The sequence below is a fragment of the Amblyomma americanum genome, chromosome 1, assembly GCF_052857255.1.
Source record: "Amblyomma americanum isolate KBUSLIRL-KWMA chromosome 1, ASM5285725v1, whole genome shotgun sequence".
Classification (NCBI taxonomy): Eukaryota; Metazoa; Arthropoda; class Arachnida; order Ixodida; family Ixodidae; genus Amblyomma; species Amblyomma americanum.
Genome location: NC_135497.1, coordinates 72,168,385 through 72,193,953, shown reverse-complemented (window position 1 = coordinate 72,193,953; position 25,569 = coordinate 72,168,385). Strand labels below are relative to the sequence as shown.

At 49.1% G+C, this 25,569-nt stretch overlaps 1 protein-coding gene and 1 long non-coding RNA gene across 4 annotated transcripts in view; both read left to right on the top strand.

Moving 5' to 3' along the window:
* The window catches only part of LOC144113006 (uncharacterized), a 56,713-nt gene extending 31,938 nt beyond the window's left edge, over nucleotides 1-24,775 (top strand). The window contains exons 1-5 of one of the 2 annotated variants that reach the window (XR_013310581.1): nucleotides 7,658-7,730; nucleotides 9,726-10,026; nucleotides 10,147-10,649; nucleotides 13,878-14,178; nucleotides 14,289-24,775. This is a non-coding gene — a long non-coding RNA (uncharacterized LOC144113006). Of the gene's footprint in view, nucleotides 1-7,657; nucleotides 7,731-9,725; nucleotides 10,027-10,146; nucleotides 10,650-13,877; nucleotides 14,179-14,288 lie in introns of those variants that run through there. The other variant, XR_013310582.1, reaches the window with a different exon arrangement.
* LOC144133329 (uncharacterized) lies at nucleotides 66-6,957 on the top strand. 2 transcript variants are annotated; one of them, XM_077666334.1, is made up of 4 exons: nucleotides 66-203; nucleotides 694-757; nucleotides 5,677-5,977; nucleotides 6,098-6,957. In XM_077666334.1, the coding sequence occupies exons 3-4, from the start codon at nucleotides 5,807-5,809 to the stop codon at nucleotides 6,623-6,625; spliced, it is 699 nt and encodes a 232-aa protein (XP_077522460.1). In that variant the 5' UTR covers nucleotides 66-203; nucleotides 694-757; nucleotides 5,677-5,806; the 3' UTR covers nucleotides 6,626-6,957. The 2 variants fall into 2 exon arrangements, with proteins under 2 accessions (XP_077522460.1, XP_077522468.1); XM_077666342.1 differs by having other exon boundaries at nucleotides 117-203; nucleotides 672-757.
* Nucleotides 24,776-25,569: the final 794 nt, after the last annotated feature.

Sequence of the window (25,569 nt, the reverse complement as noted above, 5' to 3'; positions counted from 1 at the left end):
GGCTGCACTTGAGTGGATGTTAATGAGTAATTACTCCCTTATTACAAATATTCTCTGCCTTGGGAGAATTACTTTATTTAGTGGATGGACATCATTTACTGCGCTGATTTCTGCAGTGACCTGCATGGATTTCAGCAGGAGGTGTCATCACCAGGGGGTAATCTGCGGCATCATCTAAGCACCTGCTGCCTTTTTTGCTGCAGGTTAGTACAGTGCACGCCTAACTTTCTTTTTTCTCTGCATCAGTCGCCAAAATTATTCTGCCCCAATATTACTTGAAATAGATTGTGAGGAAAGTTCTTACACATAAGAGAGCATTGTATTCGTTTGCCGAGCTAAGAAAGTGACTGAGCACTTCATTAGAACTATTCATTTTAATATTTATGAAACCTAAACAGTACTAAATGAATATACTTGAGTGGTGAGCTTTGATATGATGTGTCAAGTAGGAACTTGATGAGTTTGTAATTTACTAATAAGTAATCAACCAATAGCATCCAAGCATAGCCAAAAGGCTTCAAAGGAATGCTTTGCAGCTCTTCTTTGTGGCCTTGTGGCTGCACTTGGGTGGATGTTAATGAGTAATTGCTCTCTTATTACAAATATTCTCTGCCTTAGGAGAATTGCTTTATTCCGTGGATGAACATCATTTACTGTGTGGATTTCTGCAGTGACCTGCGTGGATTTCTGCAGGTGTCATCACCAGAGGGTGCAATCTGCAGCATCATCTAAGCGCCTGCTGCCTTTTTTGCTGCAGGTTAGTACGGTACACATGTAACTTTGCTTTCTCTGCATCAGTTGCTATTACTGCCAAGTTGTCAAGTTGTTGCACTTTCTTTGTTGGTTGTCTCGGGAAGCATGTCGAAAGATTTTTCTAAAATGAAAGACGATTTTGTTAGGCTAAAAGAAGAGCTCAAACAAGAGCTAAAGACATTCAAAGAATCGATGGAAAGGGAACATATGAAATCAGGGACTTACGCCTTGAACGATGTAATCTTACTCAGAGTCATGAGTACACTTATGCTGAAATCCGTGATTTGAAGAAAGAACTGCAAGATGAAAAATCAAAAAGCACTAAGCAAGCAAGTGGAAATGATGTGCTTAAGGCTAAATACTGCACTCTTGAAATGACTGCCTCAGACCTAGAAAACGAGTTGTTCATTCAGGGCAATACTCGCGGAAAGCAAATCTTGAGATTTTTGCGGTCATCAAAAAGGAAAGAGAAAATGTTGTGGCCATTTTGTCCAGATTGGTAACGTCATCAAGGAACCTATAACTGAATCTGACATCGCAACATGTCATCGTGTACCCACCCGGAAGCCTGACATAACAAACATAGTGGTTCAATTTAAGTCAAGAACAAAGCGTGATGCTGCCCTCAGGAAAGCAAAGAAGACACGGCTCACTAACAAAGACATACGACTGTGGCTGAAACACCAGTATACGTGAACAAACACCTTTGTCCGGCAGAGAAAAAACTGCCAAGAGTGGCAGTGAAAAGGAAGTATGACTATAAATAGAAGTCAGTTTGGATAAGGAATGGTAAGATCTTTGCTAGGCGGGCTGATGGCTCTGAAGATACATATGTATCTTGTGAAGGGGACCTTGCAAAGATAGGCCCCGACCCTGAAGCTGCTGGTGCTCCTTTATCAGGTGAAGCGGACTCGACCAATGTGAGCCCTGAACCAAGTTCCGGTATTGATAGGTCTTCATAAACGGTCAAGATAAAATATCATGATTTCATTATACCCTCTCGCGTTCAGCTTCCACACCAGCCTCTTAGTTCAGTTTTTCATATCAATGCTCGCTCTGCTAATAATAAAGAAGACCAGATAACAGTACTGCTGAGCGAATTCAGTTTTAATTTGAGTATTTTTATGCTAACCGAAACAAGGTTCAATAGTGACAGCAGCGCACTACGCCTAAATGGATACAGCAGTTTTTTCATTAACCGGCCCAATAGGCGTGGTGGCGGTGTTGTCGCACACATTGAAGTACCTGCCGTTGTGTTCCTGTTCCGGAGTTCTGAATTTGAGGGAGTGATTATGAGATGTTGAAATGCAATTTGGAAATAATAACTGTTGTATACCGCCCTCCGAATGGCATTATTTCAAGCTTCATAGACTTCTTTGAAATTTTTAGGCTACGTTAACCAAACAATTTTCGCCTCATCTGCGGAGGAGATTTCAATGTAGATATCGCAGGGGATACCACCATAACCCAACGTTTTCTGATTACCCTTCAGTCGACTGAATGCATGAATTTAATCAACAAACTTACACGTGTTATACACGCTACTTTATCATGTACTGATCTCCTCATTACCACCTATTGAAACTATTGTCAACCAAGCTGGTACCATAACCTGAGATGTCAGTGATCACTGTCCTGTGTTTGTGTTCTATTAGACAGATCCGGAAATTTGCAGGCGTCTTGAAACGCCAATTTACCTTCAATGCACATCAAATAGCGTGTTGGAAACATTCAAGTATGACATTAGTATTCACGATTCGTCCCACTTATACATGATAAAAGCGCAGATGCGTGCACAAAGTTTATTTCCGAATTCATAACAATATACCCTTCATTTTCCTCTCGAAGTAATTAAATGCCGCGTTTGGGTTTGAACCCGGGTACTCTGACTCAGTAGACGAGCGCCATAACAACTGAGCCACCGTGGCGGGTGAATTCAAAATTGGGGATGAGTCACTGGAGAGCTGCGTTTCTGAGAACACACGAAACCCCGACTCAGGTACAGCGCCTGTGCCTTGCAGCGAGTCGCCCGGCATCCCGCACTCCAGGACGAGCTCGCCAAGCTGCTATCGGTGAGCAGCGCCAAGGCCACTGACATGGTGCGCCGCGGGCTGCGAAGAACTTAGAGCATGGACGACTTCATGAGGCTGGCAGGAGTCGTCAGGGAGCGGGTCAAGTGCCACGCCTTCGAAGACGGCCAAGCCCAGCTGGTCAGCCTCAATGAGTACTGCTGGAGCGCTATTAGGCTTTACCTGGACCTCGACGACATACAGGAGTGACCGGAGGACCTCAACAAAACAGTAAAGCAAGCTTTCCGGAACATGGCCATTTAGATCGTCAAACTGCCACAACGGGCCGTTTCACCCTTAACTCTTCCTTCCTCCTTTTTTCCTTTTCCTGCCTCGCATGGCCGCACACAGGCAGATGGGCAAAGTTCCATCTGGACCTCCGAGGACAACGGATGTCCCCCGCCGCGTCTTCCGCCGCACTGCTACCCTGTAGCAGTACCCTGCTGTTCCAACCTGTTGCCTGGAAAGGACCGACGGCGCTTGTGGCGGCAGCTGCCTGATGCCCCTGCTGTCCAAACAGCCATCTATGCGCCGCCGGAAACGGCACTGTCCAGTGTCCACCGCCGCACTGCTACCCTGTAGCAGTACACTGTGGTTCCAACCTGCCGCCTGGAAACAACCGACGGCCTTCTTTGTGGCCTTGTGGCTGCACTTGGGTGGATGTCCAAACAGACCCCAAATATTCTCTACCTTAGGAGAATTGCATTATTCCGTGGATGAACATCATTTACTGCGTGGATTTCTGCAGTGACCTGCGTAGATTTCTGCGTGGATTTCTGCAGGAGGTGTGATCACCGGGGGGTGCAATCTGCGGCATCATCTAATCTAAGCGCCTGCTGCCTTTTCTGCTGCAGGTTAGTACGGTACACACGTAACTTTGCTTTCTCTGCATCAGTTGCTATTACTGCCAAGTTGTCAAGTGGTTGCGCTTTCTTTGTTGGTTATCTCGGGAAGCATGTCGAAAGATTTGTCTAAAATGAAAGATGATTTTGTGAGGCTAAAAGACGAGCTCAAACAAGAGCTAAAGACATTCAAAGAATCGATGGAAAGGGAACTTTCGAATGAAATCAGGGACTTTCGCCTTGAACAACGTAATCTTACTCAGTCTTGAGTACGCTCATGCTGAAATCTGTGATTTGAAGAAAGAACTGCAAGATGAAAAATCAAAAAGCACAAAGCAAGCAAGTGGAAATGATGTGCTTAAGGCTTAATGCTGCAGTCTTGAAATGACTGCCTCAGACCTAGAAAACGAGTTGTTCATTCAGGGCAATACTCGCGGAAAGGAAATCTTGAGATTTTTGCGGTCATCAAGAAGGAAAGCGAAAACGTTGTGGCCATTTTGTCCGAGATTGGTAGCGTCATCAAAGAACCTATCACTGAATCTGACATCGCAACATGTCATCGTAAACCCTCCCGGAAGCCTGACATAACTAACATAGTGGTTCAATTTAGGTCAAGAACAAAGCGTGACGCTGCACTCAGTAAAGCAAAGAAGACACGGCTAACTAACAAAGACATGCGACTAGTGGACGAAACAGCGGTGTACGTGAACGAACACCTTTGTCCGGCAGAGAAAAAACTGCCAAGAGTGGCAGTGAAAAGGAAGTATGACTATAAATAGAAGTCAGTTTGGATAAGGAATGGTAAGATCTTTGCTAGGCGGGCTGATGGCTCTGAAGATACATATATATCTTGTGAAGGGGACCTTGCAATGATAGGCCCCGTCCCTGAAGCTGCAGGTGCTCCTTTATCAGGTGAAGCGGACTCGACCAATGTGATCCCTGAACCAAGTTCCGGTATTGATAGGTCTTCATAAACGGTCAAGATTGAATATCATGATTTCATTTTACCCTCTCGCGTTCAGCTTCCACACCAGCCTCTTAGTTCAGTTTTTCTTATCAATGCTCGCTCTGCTGATCATAAAGAAGTCTAGATAACAGTACTGCTGAGCAAATTCAGTTTTAATTTGAGTATTTTTATGCTAACGGAAACAAGGTTCAACAGCGATAGCAGCGCACTACGCCTAAATGGGTGCAGCAGTTATTTCATTAACCGGCTGAATACGCGTGGTGGCGGTGTTGTCGCACACATTGAAGCACCTGCCGTTGTGTTTCTGTTCCAGAGTTCTGGATTTGAGTGAGTGATTATGAGATGTTCAAATGCAATTTGGAAATAATAACGGTTGTATACCGCCCTCCGAATGGCATTATTTCAAGCTTCATAGACTTCTTTGAAATTTTTAGGCTACGTTAACCAAACAATTTTCGCCTCATCTGCGGAGGAGATTTCAATGTAGATATCGCAGGGGATACCACCTTAACCCAACGTTTTCTGATTACACTTCAGTCGACTGAATCCATAAATTTAATCAGCAAACTGACACGGGTTATACAGGCTACTTTATCCTGTATTGATCTCCTCATTACCAATATTGAAACTATTGTCAATCAAGCTGGTACCATAACCTGAGATGTCAGTGATCACTGTCCTGGGTTTATGTTCTATTACACAGATCCCAAAAATTGCAGGCGTCTTGAAACGCCAATTTACCTTCAATACACATCAAATAGCGTGTTGGAAACATTCAAGTATGACATTAGTATTCACGATTGGTCCCACTTATACAAGATAAAAGCGCAGATGCGTGCACAAAGTTTATTTCCGAATTCATAACAATATACCCTTCACATTTTCCTCTCGAAGTAATTAAATGCCGCGTTGGGGTTTGAACCCGGGTACTCTGGCTCAGTAGACGAGCGCCAAAACAACTGAGCCACCGTGGCGGGTGAATTCAAAATTGGGGATGAGTCACTGGAGAGTTGCGTTTCTGAGAACGCACGAAACCCCGACGCAGGTACAGCGCCTGTGCCTTGCAGCGACTCGCCCGGCATCCCGCACTCCAGAACGAGCTCGCCAAGCTGCTATCGATGAGCAGCGCCAAGGCCACTGACATGGTGCGCCGCGGGCTGCGAAGAACTTAGAGCATGGACGACTTCATGAGGCTGGCAGGAGTCGTCGGGGAGCGGATCAAGTGCCACGCCTTCGAAGATGGCCACACCCAGCTGGTCAGCCTCAATGAGTACTGCTGGAGCGCTATTGGGCTTTACCTGGACCTCGACGACATCCAGGAGTGGCTGGACGACCTCAACAAAACAGTAAAGCAAGCTTTCCGGAACATGGCCGTTTAGATCGTCAAACTGCCACAACGGGCCGTTTCACCCTGAACCCTTCCTTCCTCCTTTTTCTCTTTTCCTGCCTCGCATGGCCGCACACAGGCAGATGGGCACAGTTCCATCTGGACCTCCGAGGACAACGGATGTCCCCCGCCGCGTCTTCCGCCGCACTGCTACCCTGTAGCAGTACCCTGCGGTTCCAACCTGCTGCCTGGAAACGACCGACGGCCCTCGTGGTGCAGCTGCCTGATGCCCCTGCTGTCCAAACAGCCCCCTCCGCGCCGCTGGAAACGGTGGTATACAGCGTCCTCCGTCACGGTGCTACCCTGTAGCAGTACACTGCATGCAGCTCCAACCTGTCACCTGGTAACGACTGACGGCGCTCGTGGCGTCAGCTGCCTGGCGCCCTTGCTGTCCAAACAGACTCCGCGCCACCGGAAACGGCGGTATCCAGCATCCCGCGCCATGCTGCTACCCTGTAGCAGTACCCTGCGGTCTCAACCTGCTGTCTGGAAACGACCTACGGCCCTCGTGGTGCAGCTGCCTGATGGCCCTGCTGTCCAAACAGCCCTCTACGTGCCGCCGGAAACGGGGCAGTCCAGCGTCCACCGCCGCACTGCTACCCTGTAGCAGTACACTGCATGCAGCTCCAACCTGTGACGGCGCTCGTGGCGCCAGCTGCCTGGCGCCCTTGCTGTCCAAACAGACCTATACGCGCAACCGGAAATGGCGGTATCCACCATCCCCCGCCACGCTGCTACCCTGTAGCAGTACCCTGCAGTTCCAACCTGCTGCCTGGAAACGACCGACGGCCCTCGTGGCGGAGCTGCCTGATGCCCCTGCTGTCCAAACAGCCCTCTACGCGCCGCCGGAAACGGCGCTGTCCAGCGTCCACTGCTGCTCTGCTACCCTGTAGCAGTACACTGTGGTTCCAACCTTCCGCCTGGAAAGAACCGACGGCCTTCTTTGTGGCCTTGTGGCTGCACTTGAGTGGATGTTAATGAGTAATTACTCCCTTATTACAAATATTCTCTGCCTTGGGAGAATTACTTTATTTAGTGGATGGACATCATTTACTGCGCTGATTTCTGCAGTGACCTGCATGGATTTCAGCAGGAGGTGTCATCACCAGGGGGTAATCTGCGGCATCATCTAAGCACCTGCTGCCTTTTTTGCTGCAGGTTAGTACAGTGCACGCCTAACTTTCTTTTTTCTCTGCATCAGTCGCCAAAATTATTCTGCCCCAATATTACTTGAAATAGATTGTGAGGAAAGTTCTTACACATAAGAGAGCATTGTATTCGTTTGCCGAGCTAAGAAAGTGACTGAGCACTTCATTAGAACTATTCATTTTAATATTTATGAAACCTAAACAGTACTAAATGAATATACTTGAGTGGTGAGCTTTGATATGATGTGTCAAGTAGGAACTTGATGAGTTTGTAATTTACTAATAAGTAATCAACCAATAGCATCCAAGCATAGCCAAAAGGCTTCAAAGGAATGCTTTGCAGCTCTTCTTTGTGGCCTTGTGGCTGCACTTGGGTGGATGTTAATGAGTAATTGCTCTCTTATTACAAATATTCTCTGCCTTAGGAGAATTGCTTTATTCCGTGGATGAACATCATTTACTGTGTGGATTTCTGCAGTGACCTGCGTGGATTTCTGCAGGTGTCATCACCAGAGGGTGCAATCTGCAGCATCATCTAAGCGCCTGCTGCCTTTTTTGCTGCAGGTTAGTACGGTACACATGTAACTTTGCTTTCTCTGCATCAGTTGCTATTACTGCCAAGTTGTCAAGTTGTTGCACTTTCTTTGTTGGTTGTCTCGGGAAGCATGTCGAAAGATTTTTCTAAAATGAAAGACGATTTTGTTAGGCTAAAAGAAGAGCTCAAACAAGAGCTAAAGACATTCAAAGAATCGATGGAAAGGGAACATATGAAATCAGGGACTTACGCCTTGAACGATGTAATCTTACTCAGAGTCATGAGTACACTTATGCTGAAATCCGTGATTTGAAGAAAGAACTGCAAGATGAAAAATCAAAAAGCACTAAGCAAGCAAGTGGAAATGATGTGCTTAAGGCTAAATACTGCACTCTTGAAATGACTGCCTCAGACCTAGAAAACGAGTTGTTCATTCAGGGCAATACTCGCGGAAAGCAAATCTTGAGATTTTTGCGGTCATCAAAAAGGAAAGAGAAAATGTTGTGGCCATTTTGTCCAGATTGGTAACGTCATCAAGGAACCTATAACTGAATCTGACATCGCAACATGTCATCGTGTACCCACCCGGAAGCCTGACATAACAAACATAGTGGTTCAATTTAAGTCAAGAACAAAGCGTGATGCTGCCCTCAGGAAAGCAAAGAAGACACGGCTCACTAACAAAGACATACGACTGTGGCTGAAACACCAGTATACGTGAACAAACACCTTTGTCCGGCAGAGAAAAAACTGCCAAGAGTGGCAGTGAAAAGGAAGTATGACTATAAATAGAAGTCAGTTTGGATAAGGAATGGTAAGATCTTTGCTAGGCGGGCTGATGGCTCTGAAGATACATATGTATCTTGTGAAGGGGACCTTGCAAAGATAGGCCCCGACCCTGAAGCTGCTGGTGCTCCTTTATCAGGTGAAGCGGACTCGACCAATGTGAGCCCTGAACCAAGTTCCGGTATTGATAGGTCTTCATAAACGGTCAAGATAAAATATCATGATTTCATTATACCCTCTCGCGTTCAGCTTCCACACCAGCCTCTTAGTTCAGTTTTTCATATCAATGCTCGCTCTGCTAATAATAAAGAAGACCAGATAACAGTACTGCTGAGCGAATTCAGTTTTAATTTGAGTATTTTTATGCTAACCGAAACAAGGTTCAATAGTGACAGCAGCGCACTACGCCTAAATGGATACAGCAGTTTTTTCATTAACCGGCCCAATAGGCGTGGTGGCGGTGTTGTCGCACACATTGAAGTACCTGCCGTTGTGTTCCTGTTCCGGAGTTCTGAATTTGAGGGAGTGATTATGAGATGTTGAAATGCAATTTGGAAATAATAACTGTTGTATACCGCCCTCCGAATGGCATTATTTCAAGCTTCATAGACTTCTTTGAAATTTTTAGGCTACGTTAACCAAACAATTTTCGCCTCATCTGCGGAGGAGATTTCAATGTAGATATCGCAGGGGATACCACCATAACCCAACGTTTTCTGATTACCCTTCAGTCGACTGAATGCATGAATTTAATCAACAAACTTACACGTGTTATACACGCTACTTTATCATGTACTGATCTCCTCATTACCACCTATTGAAACTATTGTCAACCAAGCTGGTACCATAACCTGAGATGTCAGTGATCACTGTCCTGTGTTTGTGTTCTATTAGACAGATCCGGAAATTTGCAGGCGTCTTGAAACGCCAATTTACCTTCAATGCACATCAAATAGCGTGTTGGAAACATTCAAGTATGACATTAGTATTCACGATTCGTCCCACTTATACATGATAAAAGCGCAGATGCGTGCACAAAGTTTATTTCCGAATTCATAACAATATACCCTTCATTTTCCTCTCGAAGTAATTAAATGCCGCGTTTGGGTTTGAACCCGGGTACTCTGACTCAGTAGACGAGCGCCATAACAACTGAGCCACCGTGGCGGGTGAATTCAAAATTGGGGATGAGTCACTGGAGAGCTGCGTTTCTGAGAACACACGAAACCCCGACTCAGGTACAGCGCCTGTGCCTTGCAGCGAGTCGCCCGGCATCCCGCACTCCAGGACGAGCTCGCCAAGCTGCTATCGGTGAGCAGCGCCAAGGCCACTGACATGGTGCGCCGCGGGCTGCGAAGAACTTAGAGCATGGACGACTTCATGAGGCTGGCAGGAGTCGTCAGGGAGCGGGTCAAGTGCCACGCCTTCGAAGACGGCCAAGCCCAGCTGGTCAGCCTCAATGAGTACTGCTGGAGCGCTATTAGGCTTTACCTGGACCTCGACGACATACAGGAGTGACCGGAGGACCTCAACAAAACAGTAAAGCAAGCTTTCCGGAACATGGCCATTTAGATCGTCAAACTGCCACAACGGGCCGTTTCACCCTTAACTCTTCCTTCCTCCTTTTTTCCTTTTCCTGCCTCGCATGGCCGCACACAGGCAGATGGGCAAAGTTCCATCTGGACCTCCGAGGACAACGGATGTCCCCCGCCGCGTCTTCCGCCGCACTGCTACCCTGTAGCAGTACCCTGCTGTTCCAACCTGTTGCCTGGAAAGGACCGACGGCGCTTGTGGCGGCAGCTGCCTGATGCCCCTGCTGTCCAAACAGCCATCTATGCGCCGCCGGAAACGGCACTGTCCAGTGTCCACCGCCGCACTGCTACCCTGTAGCAGTACACTGTGGTTCCAACCTGCCGCCTGGAAACAACCGACGGCCTTCTTTGTGGCCTTGTGGCTGCACTTGGGTGGATGTCCAAACAGACCCCAAATATTCTCTACCTTAGGAGAATTGCATTATTCCGTGGATGAACATCATTTACTGCGTGGATTTCTGCAGTGACCTGCGTAGATTTCTGCGTGGATTTCTGCAGGAGGTGTGATCACCGGGGGGTGCAATCTGCGGCATCATCTAATCTAAGCGCCTGCTGCCTTTTCTGCTGCAGGTTAGTACGGTACACACGTAACTTTGCTTTCTCTGCATCAGTTGCTATTACTGCCAAGTTGTCAAGTGGTTGCGCTTTCTTTGTTGGTTATCTCGGGAAGCATGTCGAAAGATTCGTCTAAAATGAAAGATGATTTTGTGAGGCTAAAAGACGAGCTCAAACAAGAGCTAAAGACATTCAAAGAATCGATGGAAAGGGAACTTTCGAATGAAATCAGGGACTTTCGCCTTGAACAACGTAATCTTACTCAGTCTTGAGTACGCTCATGCTGAAATCTGTGATTTGAAGAAAGAACTGCAAGATGAAAAATCAAAAAGCACAAAGCAAGCAAGTGGAAATGATGTGCTTAAGGCTTAATGCTGCAGTCTTGAAATGACTGCCTCAGACCTAGAAAACGAGTTGTTCATTCAGGGCAATACTCGCGGAAAGGAAATCTTGAGATTTTTGCGGTCATCAAGAAGGAAAGCGAAAACGTTGTGGCCATTTTGTCCGAGATTGGTAGCGTCATCAAAGAACCTATCACTGAATCTGACATCGCAACATGTCATCGTAAACCCTCCCGGAAGCCTGACATAACTAACATAGTGGTTCAATTTAGGTCAAGAACAAAGCGTGACGCTGCACTCAGTAAAGCAAAGAAGACACGGCTAACTAACAAAGACATGCGACTAGTGGACGAAACAGCGGTGTACGTGAACGAACACCTTTGTCCAGCACTGAAAAAAACTGCTAAGAATGGCAATCAAAAGGAAGCATGACTAAATAGAAGTCAGTTTTGATAAGCATTGGTACGGTGTTTGCAAGGCGGGCTGATGGCTCTGAAGGTACATATATATATAAGGTCTCCTCGATTTGGCTGCACTTTCCGCACTAGTTCACAAATATGCCGTGTCAGTGTAGATCCAGTTTTTGCGGCGCGAGTGTAGTCCGACACTAGTGCTGTCGGTGCAGGGGCCAAATCGAGTGCAAAAGTGCAGAAACTTTCGTCTGCTGAGGCCATGTACGTGTTGGTGTTTGTCGCGTGTTTTGAAATATGCGCGAGATTGTGCTAGCTGCATTGAACGCTGTGTATTTGCTCCAAGTGGCACATCTCGTGGAGCGGCTATGAAATTTGTTAATTCCAAAAGTGGTGAAGAATTTGACACCGTTCTTTCCGTTGCGTTGTGCAAAGGGGAGCAGGCCGATCGACCGTCACTGATTCAATGGGTACTTCGAAGAGGCAACAATTAATTAGACAGGTTATTCAGACTACCGCTCGAGACGATCTTTTACAGTCCATACGCGTGATTCAGGCTGCTTCCGTCCTATCGAAAAGTGACCGGGGTTTTCCGCTAAGAGTTGCCTGATGTATATTTGAACTCAGTCGCGTTCACTTTCGGCAAACGGTGACGGCGACGTGACTGTCAGAGGCTAACTGGCAGGCGAAGGTGTGGGCTGACGGCGACCTCAAGTGCAGTCGCTGTCGTAAGCGGAGGTACTGATGTCGCAGCGAGCCACAAACGTTGCGATCGCCCACGTATTATAAAACATCTCACATTCTGCCTCTTATGGAAGCGCTCCATCGTGCTGCGTTTATAATAATAATTGCACACAAAGGAGAAATGGTGTAAGCAACGTGCGAGGCTTGACAGAAAGATGCGAACCCATACGCAGTACGTACTTACGTACGTGTGCCATGCCAGCCAGTCGCTTACGCGCGTACACTGACATGCGCACACACGCGCGCATACACACACGTATACGCGCACTGTCTTTTCAGCTGTTTGGCGAGGGCCCGGCGCAGATGCCGCGTCTTTCACGGGTACGCTGCTGTCTCAACCATGGTCTCAACGCCGCTCGCAAAACAAGCATTGCTGCGGAGCCGTCTGCTACGGAGCACGCCAAGCACTTTGCACTACTTGCACGAGAAGAGAACTCGCCGGGAGGCTAGTGCAGCAGTGCAGAACTCGTGCAGCACGAGGCCAAATCGAGTGCCGAAGTGCAGGTGGCACTAGCTGCACTGTCAAATTGAGTGCGAGAGTGCCGCACTTCCTGAACTGGTGCAGAAAGTGCAGCCAAATCGAGGAGACCACTTGTGAAGGGGACCTTGCGATGATGGGCCCCGTATCTGAAGTTGCAGGTGCTCCTTTATCAGCTGAAGCGAACTCGACCAATGTGAGCCCTGAACCAAGTTCCGGTATTGATAGGTCTTCATAAACGGTCAAGATGGAATATCATGATTTCATTTTACTCTGTCGCGTTCAGCTTCCGCACCAGACTCTTGGTTCAGTTTTTCATATCAATGCTCGCTCTGCTAATAATAAAGAAGACCAGATAACAGTACTGCTGAGCGAATTCAATTTTCATTTTAGTAATATTATGCTAACCGAAACAAGGTTCACTACCGATAGCAGCGCACTACGCCTAAATGGGTACAGCAGTTATTTCATTAACTGGCCGAATAGGCGTGGTGGCAGTGTTGTCGCATACATTGAAACACCTGCCGTTGTGTACCTCTTCCGGAGTTCTGAATTTCTACGAGCGATTATGAGATGTTGAAATGCAACTTGGAAATATTAACGGTTCTATACCGGCCTCGGGATGGCATTATTTGAAGCTTCATAGACTTCATTGAAACATTTTTAGCCTACGTTAGCGCAAACAATTTTCGCCTCATCTGCGGAGGAGATTTCAATGTAGATATCGCAGGGGATAGCACCTTAACCCAATGTTTTCTGATTACCCTTCAGTCGACTGGTTTCATGAATTTAATCAACACACATACAGGTGTTATACAGGCTACTTTATCCTGTATTGATGTCCTCATTACCAATATTGAATCTATTGTCAACTAAGCTGGTACCATTACCTGAGATATCAGTGATCACTGTCCTGTGTTTATATCCTATTGCACAGATCCGAAAAGTTGCAGGCGTCCTCACACTTTAATACATATCAAATAGCGCGTTGGAAACATTCAAGTATGTATGACATTAGTATTCACGATTGGTATCACTTATACAAGATAAAAGACGCAGATGTTGTGTACACAAAGTTTATTTCCGAATTCATTACAGTACACGCTTCACATTTTCCTCTCAAAGAATTTAAACGCCGCAGTCGGGTTTGAACCCGGGTACTCTGGCTCAGTAGACAAGCGCCATAACCACTGAGCCACCACGGCGGGTGAATTTGGAGATGAGTCACTGGAGAGCTGCGTTTCTGAGAAAGCACGAAACCCCGATGCAGGTACAGCGTCGGTGCCTTGCAGTGAGTCGTCCAGCATCCCGCGCTCCAGGACGAGCTCGCCGAGCAGCTATCGGTGAGCAGCGCCGAGGCCACTGATATGGTGCGCCGCGGGCTGCGAAGAACCCAGAGCATGGACGACTTCGTGCGGCTGGCAGGAGTCGTCGGGGAGCGGGTCAAGTGCCACGCCTTCGAAGATGGCCGCTCCCAGCTGGTCAGCCTCAACGAGTACTGCTGGAGGGCTGTTAGACGTTACCTGGACCTCAACGACATCCAGGAGCGACCAGATTACTTCAACGGAACAGTAAGCCAAGCTATGCGGAACTTGGCCGTTTAGTTCGTCAAACTGCCACCACAGGCCGCTTCAACCTGAACTCTTCCTTTCTCTTTTTTCCCCTTTCCTGCCTCGCATAGCCTCATGCAGGGAGGCGGGCACAGTTCCGTCTGGACTTCAAGAGGAGAACGGATGTCCCCCGCCGCAGTGCTACCCTGTAACAGTACCCTGCGGTTCCAACCTGCTGCCTGGAAACGACCGACGGCGTTCGTGACGCCAGCTGCCTGGTGCCCCTGCTGTCCAAACAGCCCCCCTATGCGCCGCCGGAAACGTCGGTATCCAGCGTCCCTCGCTGCGGTGCTACCCTGTAGCAGTATACTGCATTCGGCTCCAACCTGCCGCCTGGAAACGACCGACGGCGCTCGTGGCACCAGCTGCCTGACGCCCCAGCTGTCCAAACAGCCCCCCTATGCGCCGCCGGAAACGGCGGTATCCAGCGTCCCCGCCTCACTGCTACCTTGTAGCAGTACACTGCGGTTCAAACCTGCCACCTGGAAGCGACCGACGGCCCTCGTTGCGCAGCTTCCTGACACCCCTGCTGTCCAACCAGCCAATACGCGCCACTAGAAACGGTGGTATCCATTGTGCCCTGCCGTGCTGCTACCCTGTAGCTGTATCCTGCATGCGGTTCCAGCTTGATGTTTGGAAACGACCGACGGCATTCGTGGCGCCAGCTGCCCCTGTTGTCCAAATAGCCCCCTCCGCTCTGCAGGAAACGGCGGTATTCAGCGTCCGCCGCCGTGCTGCTACCCAGTAGCCGTTTCCTGCGGTTCCCACCTGCCACCGCGTGATCCAGCCAACGTGGTGGCCTCCTGCTGAAAGCCCCTGCAGCCCTCGCTTAGCCTCTGGCAAGTCCTGCGGCTGGTCGGAGGCCATGCTGCTTGCATCCAGCAAGCCCCCGACACGCGCGCGCCACTCCCAGTGCGCTGCCGTTCATCCTCCCTTCCCCTGGTGCCTATGCTGCTGCTCTGGTGGGCGTGCTGCCTGCGACTTTGAAGCACCAGCTACCACTACGCCCCTGGATTACAAGCAGTGCAGTGTTACATTGGGGAACCCGCCCGTCTGGGTTGGCAGCATCGTCGGCAAGGTTCACCTGCCTGGAAGCCATCTCTAAGCTTCTTCGGGATGGTTCCAAGCCGCGCGATAAGAATCTCTTCCACGTTCTCGACCTTAGTACCCCGAAAAACGTCGCCCGGGTGTACTCCTTGCGAAGCGGAGAGGCCGCCGCAGCGAGCCAGCGGCAACTATTTTTCCCGAACGCCCGTGACTAAGATGAGGGAAATGCGGCCTCATTCCCGATAGAAGACGGTCTGTGCGGGAGAACGGCGGTGGATTAGCGGTCGTCATCCGCCAGCCTTCGCAGGCGTCGCCAGGAACGAAGCTGCCCTTTCGGCTACTGGACCCGACCGTGCGTTCTTGTCCGGGGCGTCGACTGACATCTAAAGAACAGATGTCGGCGGTGCGTGGAATCTTTCGGCTGGCTACGAGGTCATCTCCCTCTGCCGTCGATGTGGGCACCAAGGCATCCTCCTCTCTCCCAGGCTCGACTTGTGACGAGGGCGTGTGCCTGTGTGCGGTGGTGCGTGTTTGTGCGTGATAATACAAGATAGGCCACTCCCGCCCTGGCGGAGACGTCCTCAACCTGGGGAATCTTGGGACAGAGAACTGTATAAAACTGGACAGCGACTGCAATGAAAATCGTGCTCCTCTTGTGTGCTCCATTTTTGTGTGCCATTTAGGGATCATGCTTTCTTTTAAGGCTCCTTAAGCCTCCTTTTAAGATCCTCTGTTCGGAGAGAAGTTGCTTTTGACCTCTATCTGTGTAAATAATGTAAATAAGCCCACTAGTCTTTTTCCTCCATCATCCAACTTCTTTAACTCGTCGGCAGTCCTGTCCTGGTGGTGGCGCAGTTCGGAGCAAGCGTCGTTCCTGACCCATGGTCCCGTCGGGAGCGACTCCGAACCCCCATCCAACAACTGGTGGCATCGGTGGGATTGAAGCGCCATCTCCAACAACTTGTTAGCTGCGGTGCGATGAACCGGGTGACATGGTGCTGCATCTGCGGGTGAGTGCTTGATTTTTGCTTTGGATCCTCCAGGCTTCAAATTCTGGGTTAATAATTTGAACTGCTGGTTGATCGGGTGTTTATCTGTAGCACAGGGGTAGTAGCTCAGAATCACCATCAGCGAGCAAAATCAGTATTTAAAGGCAGCGACCGTGGACCTAACAAGGTTGTTGAGGGCAGGACTGTGGTTTTTGTGTGATGAGTTAGGAGTGGATGTGTAGGAAAGCGCTAAAGATTCGGACATTATCCAGGCAATCAAAATTTTTGAAACAGAGTTAAAAGATGATTTTGAAATTGCGTAAGATAACACGAAAAAATGGGAAAAAAAACAGGAGTGCAAAAGAACTGAGGAAATGGAGATGCAGAAAAAAGAGGAAGAGCGGCAGGAGCGCAAACGAGCTGTCAAAGAGGCTATGCAGAAACTAGCAGTGGAGCTAGAGCAGGTCGAACCTGAGGCCGAGAACAGGCGGCTCTGTAAAGGTATCGAAAGGAAAACTGAGAGGAACCCTTTTGGCCTGGTAAATTGGGGCAATTTCGAGTTGTGGAGTCACTGCGGCGTCAGTGAAGAAGCCAGAGTTGTGGCTACCTCAGCGCAGCTGGCTTATGAAGTGTGTGGAGCTGGAGATGGGTTAAAATGCAGTATTGAAAGCCAGGCTGAGGCAGAGGACGAGAACCCAACTATAGATGAGCACTGCGTTTCTGAGGAAAGCACTGAGTGTGATAAGCAGACAGTGGAGGACGACTATCAAGGAAATGAACTGCCGAAATCTGGGGCAGAGGAAGGTCTGTCTGCTGGCTGTGTGGAGCTGACACCGCGCTGCGGCAAAGCCAGTTTAAACTTGGACGGGCCCAACTTGGGGGCAGTAAAAAGTTCGCCTGTCAGCTGTGTGGAGCTGACATCGCGCTGCGAAGGCGAAGAAGCCAGTTTAGACTTGGATGGAGGCACCCGAGTTGTGATTGAAAAACTAGAAGCTAGTCGGGATGAGGAGACACACACGAAACAGCCTAGGCGGAAAAAAAGGAAAAGGGCAAGGACCAAGAAAAAAAGAGATGAAATATCAGGCCCTAAATTCCGGTGCGCCGACGGGCGCTAACGATAGCCCAGATAGAAATGCGGCAGAAGCGAAAGAAAAACCTTGCCGCGTTGGGCCTCGTAAACTTGTGGCTGCAATTGGTGGTCAGGCGGGACGCGCAGGTGGTTCTAAACCTAACCGTAATGATGGAAAGGGAAGACCGCATATTGCAAACAAAACAGGAGCGAGGTTCTGCAAAGGGCATTGGCCTGCGATAAGACCCACACCAAGCCGACCTGACAGAAAGGCGGCAAGAAAGAAAGCAAAGCAGCCCAAAAGATCACAAGACGCTAAGTTGCTCGACATTCTGGGGAGGCGAGCGCGGGCCTCGAGAAACAGAGACCACGTATGCAGGCGGGTTCCGCGCGTGCACTTGAGAAGGAGGGGTCCTTCAATTTCTGCATGGGTTTCCGGGAAGCGCGCAGGGCGAAAGGTAGCCGAGCTTACTTGGGACGAGAAAAAAGAGTGGCTTCTCGAGCTGGACGCGGTTCGTCGCCAGGAGTCGGTTCCCGACTTTCCATGCTTTTCCAAGGCCTTCTGAGCGCGTCGAGGGGGCGCGGAGGTGACAGTAGCGGTCAAGAACGGCGGTTTTCAGTTGCCTTTTGTCAAGAGTTGACAGGAGTGCAAGCAGTCAGAGCGCGACCCCGGCGGGCGCGTGTGAACAACGCCTCCTAAACTTGTTTCAGGCCTGCGTGTCATGTGTCATGACGTCAGCTACGTCTTGACGAACCGTCCGAGGCTGCCGCGGCGCTTCGAACGTGTTTTCTACCCAGCGAGTCTGTATGCTGTGTCGAAGGCTTGCGCGTCGGCTGATGAAGTCTTCAAGCTTGCGTGTCGATTGATGATGTCTTCCTAGGATTAATTCATTTTATTAGCTCTGCTGCTTGGTCTGTTGCAAGCGCATTGCTAAGTGAAGAAACACGCTGTAATTCCGGTTGAGCGTTGCCTCATACGTTTGGTGGCATGAGTTTATTTACATGTACACAAGAATAAGCACACAAGAAAGATGAACACTACATAAACAACACTTCATATCGAGGTCAGTGTCTTCAATTTTCGTCCTTTCGCTTCGACTTTTGCAACAGCAGCCGCGTCATTGCGTTGCCTGCAATAGTTGCTTAACATTATATTTGTTGAGCACTTGGCAATCATACTAATTACCAAACCTGGGTCGTGCCCATTCAAGCATGTCACTAGGTCGCCGAACTCTGGCAGCGATTCAATAACCAGTTGTCGAACATTATTCCTCTGGTTTTGGTGTTGGAGAAACATTGTGGCATTCTCTGGTAGTAACAATTTTTTTACAATTACCTCGGTGTGCATCACGACAGTGACGACACATGCACTTGGGAATTTCAGCCCGCCTCGATTCAATCTAGATACCAAAGGGTGAACATCGGCATCATCATTTTCTGTTGTTTCGCAGTCCACAACAAGCTGCTCTCGGCAGAAATCGCACTTCAGGGCTTTCATTACAGAATGAGCACAGAATCTACCAACATAGCCAAACACAGGCGCGCGTGAACTCAAACTGTCCAGATCTTCTGAAAACACAGAAATTTTGAAGGAATGTGCAGCACTTGACAAACAACTGTCCTCATCGTCATTGAAGTCACCGGTGCACATCACAGGAAGTGTGTTTTGGAGGCGAATTCTGCCTTCGCACTCGTAAAGCTGTCGGATGCTGATGTGGTAGTTACCTCCAGCCATTTGTCTGTACTGACCGAACCTGTTCTCCAGGCAGTCTATCTGCACATTTTTGAGCAGCACGTACTTATACCGAGCTCACAGATGCAATACTTTGAGAATTCAAGTAGAGCATATGCTGAATGTCTCAGAGCATTCAAAGTTTCCTTTGTGAGTGTGCCGTTGTCGTGTTTGTAATATTTCCATACGTCAAGCCAGGTCACGAAGGCATCCAAAAAGGATAGCTTGGGGTCATCATTCAACGATGAAATTGGTTCTTCGTACACGTCGCGATGGTGATAGCCCTTGTGTGGCGTCTTCACATTAACTACCATCCACCAACGAATAATTATTCTGATGAAGTTGGCAGTTTCTTTCGCACGTGAGTCTGGGCAAATCGCAGTGCGCGTCCAAGGCCTCAGCCACAAAGGCGTTGAAAACCTGTAAGGCTATTTAACATTTTGCCTTTCTAAATTGCTTGGGTTTAAAGCCTTCGAAGACAGCCGATAATTGTACTTCAAGAGATGAGGTGCTTCAAGTTTGTGAAGCTCCCTGAGATCCTTAAATGATGCCCACTGTATAATATCAGGGTGGACGGAATTGTCAGTGAGGTTAAACATGGGGAAATAAAAGTTGGTTCCAGGATTTCTTTGGTTAAGCCAATTATTTCTAACACACTTTAACAGGTGCACAGCATCAACGATGTAAAACATGGGTCGCGCTGCATCAGCTGGATGTGGGTAAACAATCCTTACCTTATGCGGCATCGTAAACATGCTTAAAGCCTTCCTATTTATTTATTATCTGTTACTACAGCTAAAGACAGCATGAAGTGACTCCGCATTTAACGTTCTCACGGGGAGAATGTGGACAACCTCTCGAAAGGAGCTCAGCATACTTTGCACCATGAACACATGTGCAGTAGTTGCAGCTTCATCTGAGTTCATTGTTGCCCCTGCAATCTTTCCTCCTTTGTAGTTCATAAATGGCTGAATGTGGATCTCGTCCGCCATTAAGGTAACAGCACTCTCATGCGATTTCAATTTATTAAACCTCTGGCCAATGTATTTAAGAAAATTCTGGTCACCTGATTCGTTACCAGGTGATAAGCGGAAAGATGAGCAGGCGTTCCTAATGATAATCGGATATGGCAAAGTCAAACAACCAGAGCTCCTCAAAAACTTGTACGCATGAGGAGATATAGTATGCACTATGCAAGCAAGCAACATTGTTTGAGATGAGTAATGCAATCATCGCTCTTTCTCAAGCAACAACACTTGTTCCCTCAGAAATTTAAAGGAGACTTTTCTGTTTTCGCAGACGCTTTCCTCAATCTTTTCCATGATGTTTACTATCAGGTCAGTAACGCATCAGAGGAACCTTTGTCGTTATTAATCTGCTGCAGCTTATTTAATATATCAAGTGGGACATTGATATCACCGATTTCGTCAGGCACGACAAAATCTCCTAAACGTTTCACTGAGTTGCCATGAAAACACGCAGTGATACGAAGATCTGCGATAACAGTAACAGAGGACTGTAGGACTGGCGCGCTTTCATTTGCATATTCAAGAACATGCTGCAGTTTGGGAGATTAATAACAGTCCATTCAACTGGAACACACTTGACTTTTAAGCGCTCCATCATTTCATGCAGTGATGAAAACTTGCACTGCATTTGTTCTTGTCGATAGCAGGCTGCGGACGCTTCAATGGCGCGAGCAAGACATGTTGCCTCCCGGCGCATTTTTTTGGCATCTGGGGAGTCCCTTGCTGGCAAGGGATCTCTCCTCGACAGATACGATGGACAACCAGGGAATTGGGATGGCACTGATCCAAGACGCAAGCGTGGCACTTTTAGTGGGACTTCGAGCACCTTTCCTGTCCGGGGATCGGCGTATGATGAGGAATGCTCGAGGCAGGATGCGTGGAAATGTACGGCGCACACCTGCATTACAATAGCAAAAGTGCGACGCACCACATTACCGATGCAGTACAATCTAATACCGCGGTAAAGCTTAATTTTTTTCATGGCTCCCTAAATACCGTACATTTGTCGCAACAGTAGAGAAAATGACTTCGTACCTTGTTGGCAGTAGGCACAAAATCCTTTCGGGGAATCGCACTGAGCCACTTCTTGTAAAGCTCTTCATCCTTTGGGAAAGAAAACACTTGGACCTTGTTCCCCGTCTTGTAGTTGCTTGAGCACATAGGTACACAACACTTGTTAGGCATGTCGAAGCCTGCATGCCGCAGAACCGGAGCAAGAAAAGCAGCACTGAAGCTACCACGAGGCAACTGGCTCGACAAACTAGCTTCCTGCAACAAGAGGGGAAAAATGTGCCGGGAGGCGACGGGTCGGAAAGGCCGGTACGGGTCGGACAGGCTGGTACGCGGAACCGGAGGCACCCGCAGGGGTAGGTCAGTGGCCGAGTAGGACGGCGGCTGCTGACGTCACCAGAGAGGGCGCAGGCCTTGAAAAGTTTTAGGAGGCGTTGGTCTGAAAGACTAGTCCTTTCAAACGGGGGGAGGTGAGTCAGCCTTCACTCCGGTGCAGCCATTCGAAGTAGCCGTTTCTTTTTTATTCCTCTTTTTTTGTGGGTGCGTGAAATCGGGGGGGGGGGGGGGGGGGAGGCTACGTTGTTTGGGGCTAAGTTTTAAATTGATCAGATAAGGATGTACTTTCTCATAATTTTGACAGAGGCTATTTTCCCGTTGAGTTAGAAATGAGTGTGAAATTGCTGTGCTGCCAAATGATAAGGACACTCACAAGAATGCAGCGAAGACTGTTCCCGAGTAGACGATGAGCTGTTTCCTTAGGGGGAACCGCTGAGAGCTAGCAAGTTATTTGTCTGAAATTTTGGGAACAGGTTTCTTTATGTATCTGACAGATATCGGAGGAAAAGTTTGGTTGAGGGGGCCATAGTTTAGGTACCCTTCGCTTGTCTCATTCGGGACATTGTAGCGAGAGTCGCGTAGAGGAGACGTTGATTCCGTAATGGGAACCGTTCTCGACAGACGGTTTTTGTCTTAATTTTGGCACATATTTGCTTTTGTGTTCTCGGTAGATTCGGGCGTGTCGGACTTGATTGAGTTACCAAGGGCTTGTTGCTACATTAACAGAAATGTAGCTAGTGCATTGCGGAGGCAATGAAAGTAGGGGTATTTGCGCGCATTTGCGTAATTGTGTTTAGCGGCGTGTGGTTATTAGCCGTTGGTGTTTTTCGGAGTAAGCGAAGGAAGTAAGGCTGCAGAATTCTGTGGAGAACAGCTGTAGCAGCTTTGTGTATAGATGAGGGTGACGAGGTGTCACATTGATACAATTAGTTTAAGGGCAGCATCTCGCCAGTACGAGAGTGAGTAAGGTTTGTGATGCGCAGTCGCATCTTGGAGAGTTCAACCGGAGCCGTTGATTCTCAGTCTCGAGCGATCAAGCTTCTTTGAGAAAAACTCGTAGATTAATCTGTGGTCCAAAATTTTAAGCAGACTTTCGATATTTGGGTGGTTTAGGGGGATCAGAGCTTTTATTAATAAGGGTTGAAGTTTCTATTCAAACTTTGTAGGCTTGGACACAACACCGCTTATCGTACAACGTGGCATTCTGCCCTTGGCGACCTCAGATGTGACGCGGACGCTCGCTTTGACCCTAAATTCGGGCAAAATTGAGGGATCATTATTCGTGAGCAGGATTTGGTTTGACATTAGAAGGAAGCCTGGTGGGTCTGGAGTGAATTCAGGGCGCTTGCAGGTGGGGCAGTGCTTTGCTGTTCGGAACGTCCCATCTATGCCTTCCTTTGTTTGTGGTTTGGTGCCTTCGGTTTGTCTTTGGAGTTGATTCCGCAAGCCAGGAAACCAACGGGGACGCAAGCCCATCTCTTCATGCCTAGCGGCTGGGAGCGCCGGCCAGTCGAGATTTCCCGGGCCGTGGAGGTGTTGTTACATGCGAGGGCCCGCCTGTCTGGTTTGGCAGCGTCGTCGGCAAGGTTCACCTGCTGGAAGCCATCACTAAGCTTCTTTGGGATGGTACCGAGCCACGCGATAAGAATCGATCCCACGTTCCCGACCTGAGTACCCCGAAGAGCGTCGCCCGGGTGGACGCCTTGCGAAGCGGAGAGGCCGCCGCAGCGAGCCAGCGGCAACTATTTTTCCCAAATGCCCGTGATTAAACTGAGGGAACTAATGCGGCCTCATTCCCGATAGAAGACGGTCTGCATGGGAAAACGGCGGCGGATAAGTGGTCTTCGTCCGCCAGCCTTCGCAGGCGTCGCCAGGAACGAAGCGACCCTTTCGGCTACTGGACCCGACCGTGCGTTCTTGTCCGGGGCGTCGACTGACATCTAAAGAACAGGTGTCGGCGGTGCGTGGAATCTTTCGGCTAGCTACGAGATCATCTCCCTCCGCCGTCGACGTGGACACCAGGGCATCCTCCTCTCTCCCTGGCTCGACACGTGACGAGGGCGTGTCCCTGTGTGCGGTGGTGCGTGTTTGTGCGTGATAATACAACATAGGCCACTCCCACCCTGGAGGAGACGTCCTCAACCTTGGGAATCTAGGGACAGAGAACTGTATAAAGTATAAAACTCGACAGCGAGTGCAGTGAAAATCGTGCTCCTCTTGTGTGCTCCATTTAGGGATCATGCTCCCTTTTAAGGCTCCTTAAGCCTCCTTTTAAGATCCTCTCTTCGGAGAGAAGTTCCTTTTGACCTCTATCTATGTAAATAAACCCACTAGTCTTTGTCCTCCCATCATCCAACTCCTTTAACTCGTCGGCAGTCCTGTCCTGGTGGTGGTGGTGGTGTTCGGAGCAAGCGTCGTTCCTGACCCGTGGTCCCGTCGGGAGCGACTCCGAACCCCTGTCCAACAGCAGTGACGACGGTGACAGTGTCGAAGGAGACAGTGCCCTCCCCCACACCCCCTCCCCTTGTACCCAAGAGTGATGCCCAAAGGGCCAACATAAGTCGGAACCAGTGCCCCCTCCCCTGAATAACTCATAGTATTAAAAAAAGAAGAGGGGAGGGCATACAGCGGTGGGGTTAACCATTGTTCGGATTACCTTCCACACTTTGGGAGGAGGGGGAACAGGAAGGGCTTCTTGGGCGAAAGAGAACTATCGATGCGGCGTGAAGCCTGCTTTGCGCCCGAGGAACGCATGTAGTAGGATATTGAGAAAGGCGCCCAGTGAGTAGAGAGGGGACAGAAAAGGCAAGATGGTTGAAACGCTCGTTGTGGGTGGGGCAGGTAAAGAAGCCCTGTGGATTGAAAACGCTGACAAGACAGCGGTCCTTTAGAAGGATGCGAGAATGATGTCCGCGTTTCTTTTAGACAAGTTGTAAGGTAGAGAAGAGATACATCCCAGGAGAAATAGGACGCAGTGATACATAGTGTGCCATGTTTCTAATCTCAACAATCATTTGGGGAGTTGCAAGGTGCGTCTAGGTTCTGTAATTGCTGTCGCCTGACCTTGCGGTGGATCAGTGAACTAGCTCTTTTATCAGCGTAATGCTATGTACAGTTTTCGGACACGCGTCGAACTCCTCATTCCGCAATAATAGTTTAGCGCCATATTTCACGAAAACTGACGCTTCTATATTTTTTTCCCGAGGACTTACCGACTGGAATACTCTCCCGGAGAGTGTGATACCCGTTCGTGACTTTATGACGGCCTTTCATGATGTATTTTAGATAGTGTAGAGGCATATTCTTCAATTTCATTCGTCGTGCATGCTTTTACACCTGAATGATCGCACTTGTATGTTATACCTTTGTGACCGTCCTGCTTGGACCTAAGCAAAAGGTCTGCAGTATTGCGTAAATAAATAAATAAATAAAGGAGTTTGTATCCGGAACTTCGCGTAGTTAACATCAACTGGCGCGACCATGAACAGCGGCGCTCTCCAGGTTTTTTTGTGTCGGTAGTGAAGCACTCCTGTGCAATCTGAGGAGACTGGATGTTCCGTCGGACGCCGTCCCTCGCATGCGGCAACTCCAAGGACCCTTCCTGGGCGTACGCGCTCAGCGTCGGCGCTCTTGGCGTAGGCCAAAACCGATCTGCGCATTCTCACTGCAGGAGACGCCAGCGAGCCTCGGTGAGGCGCCGATACCTGCCCGTGCTAGATATCGGCGTCCGCGCGCAGGCGCTCGTTTACGCGTCGGAAGAGGGGTCCGGTTTTTTAACAATGGGAGGATCGCGAGCCTCTCGGTGGCTCTTTTACGCCAGAAGTGGTCTGCGCAAGCGCACTGCAGGAGACGCCAGCGAGCCTCGGTGGGGCGCCGATATCTGTCCGTGCTAGATATCGGCGTCCGCGCACAGGCGCTCGTTTACGCGTCGGAAGAGGGGTCCGGTTATTTAACAATGGGAGGATCGCGAGGCTCTCGGTGGCTCTTTTAGGCCAGAAGCGGTCTGCGCAAGCGCACTGCAGGAGACGCCAGCGAGCCTCGGTGGGGCACCGATATCTCTCCGTGCTAGATATCGGCGTCCGCGCACAGGCGCTCGTTTACGCGTCGGAAGAGAGGTCCGGTTTTTTAACAATGGGAGGA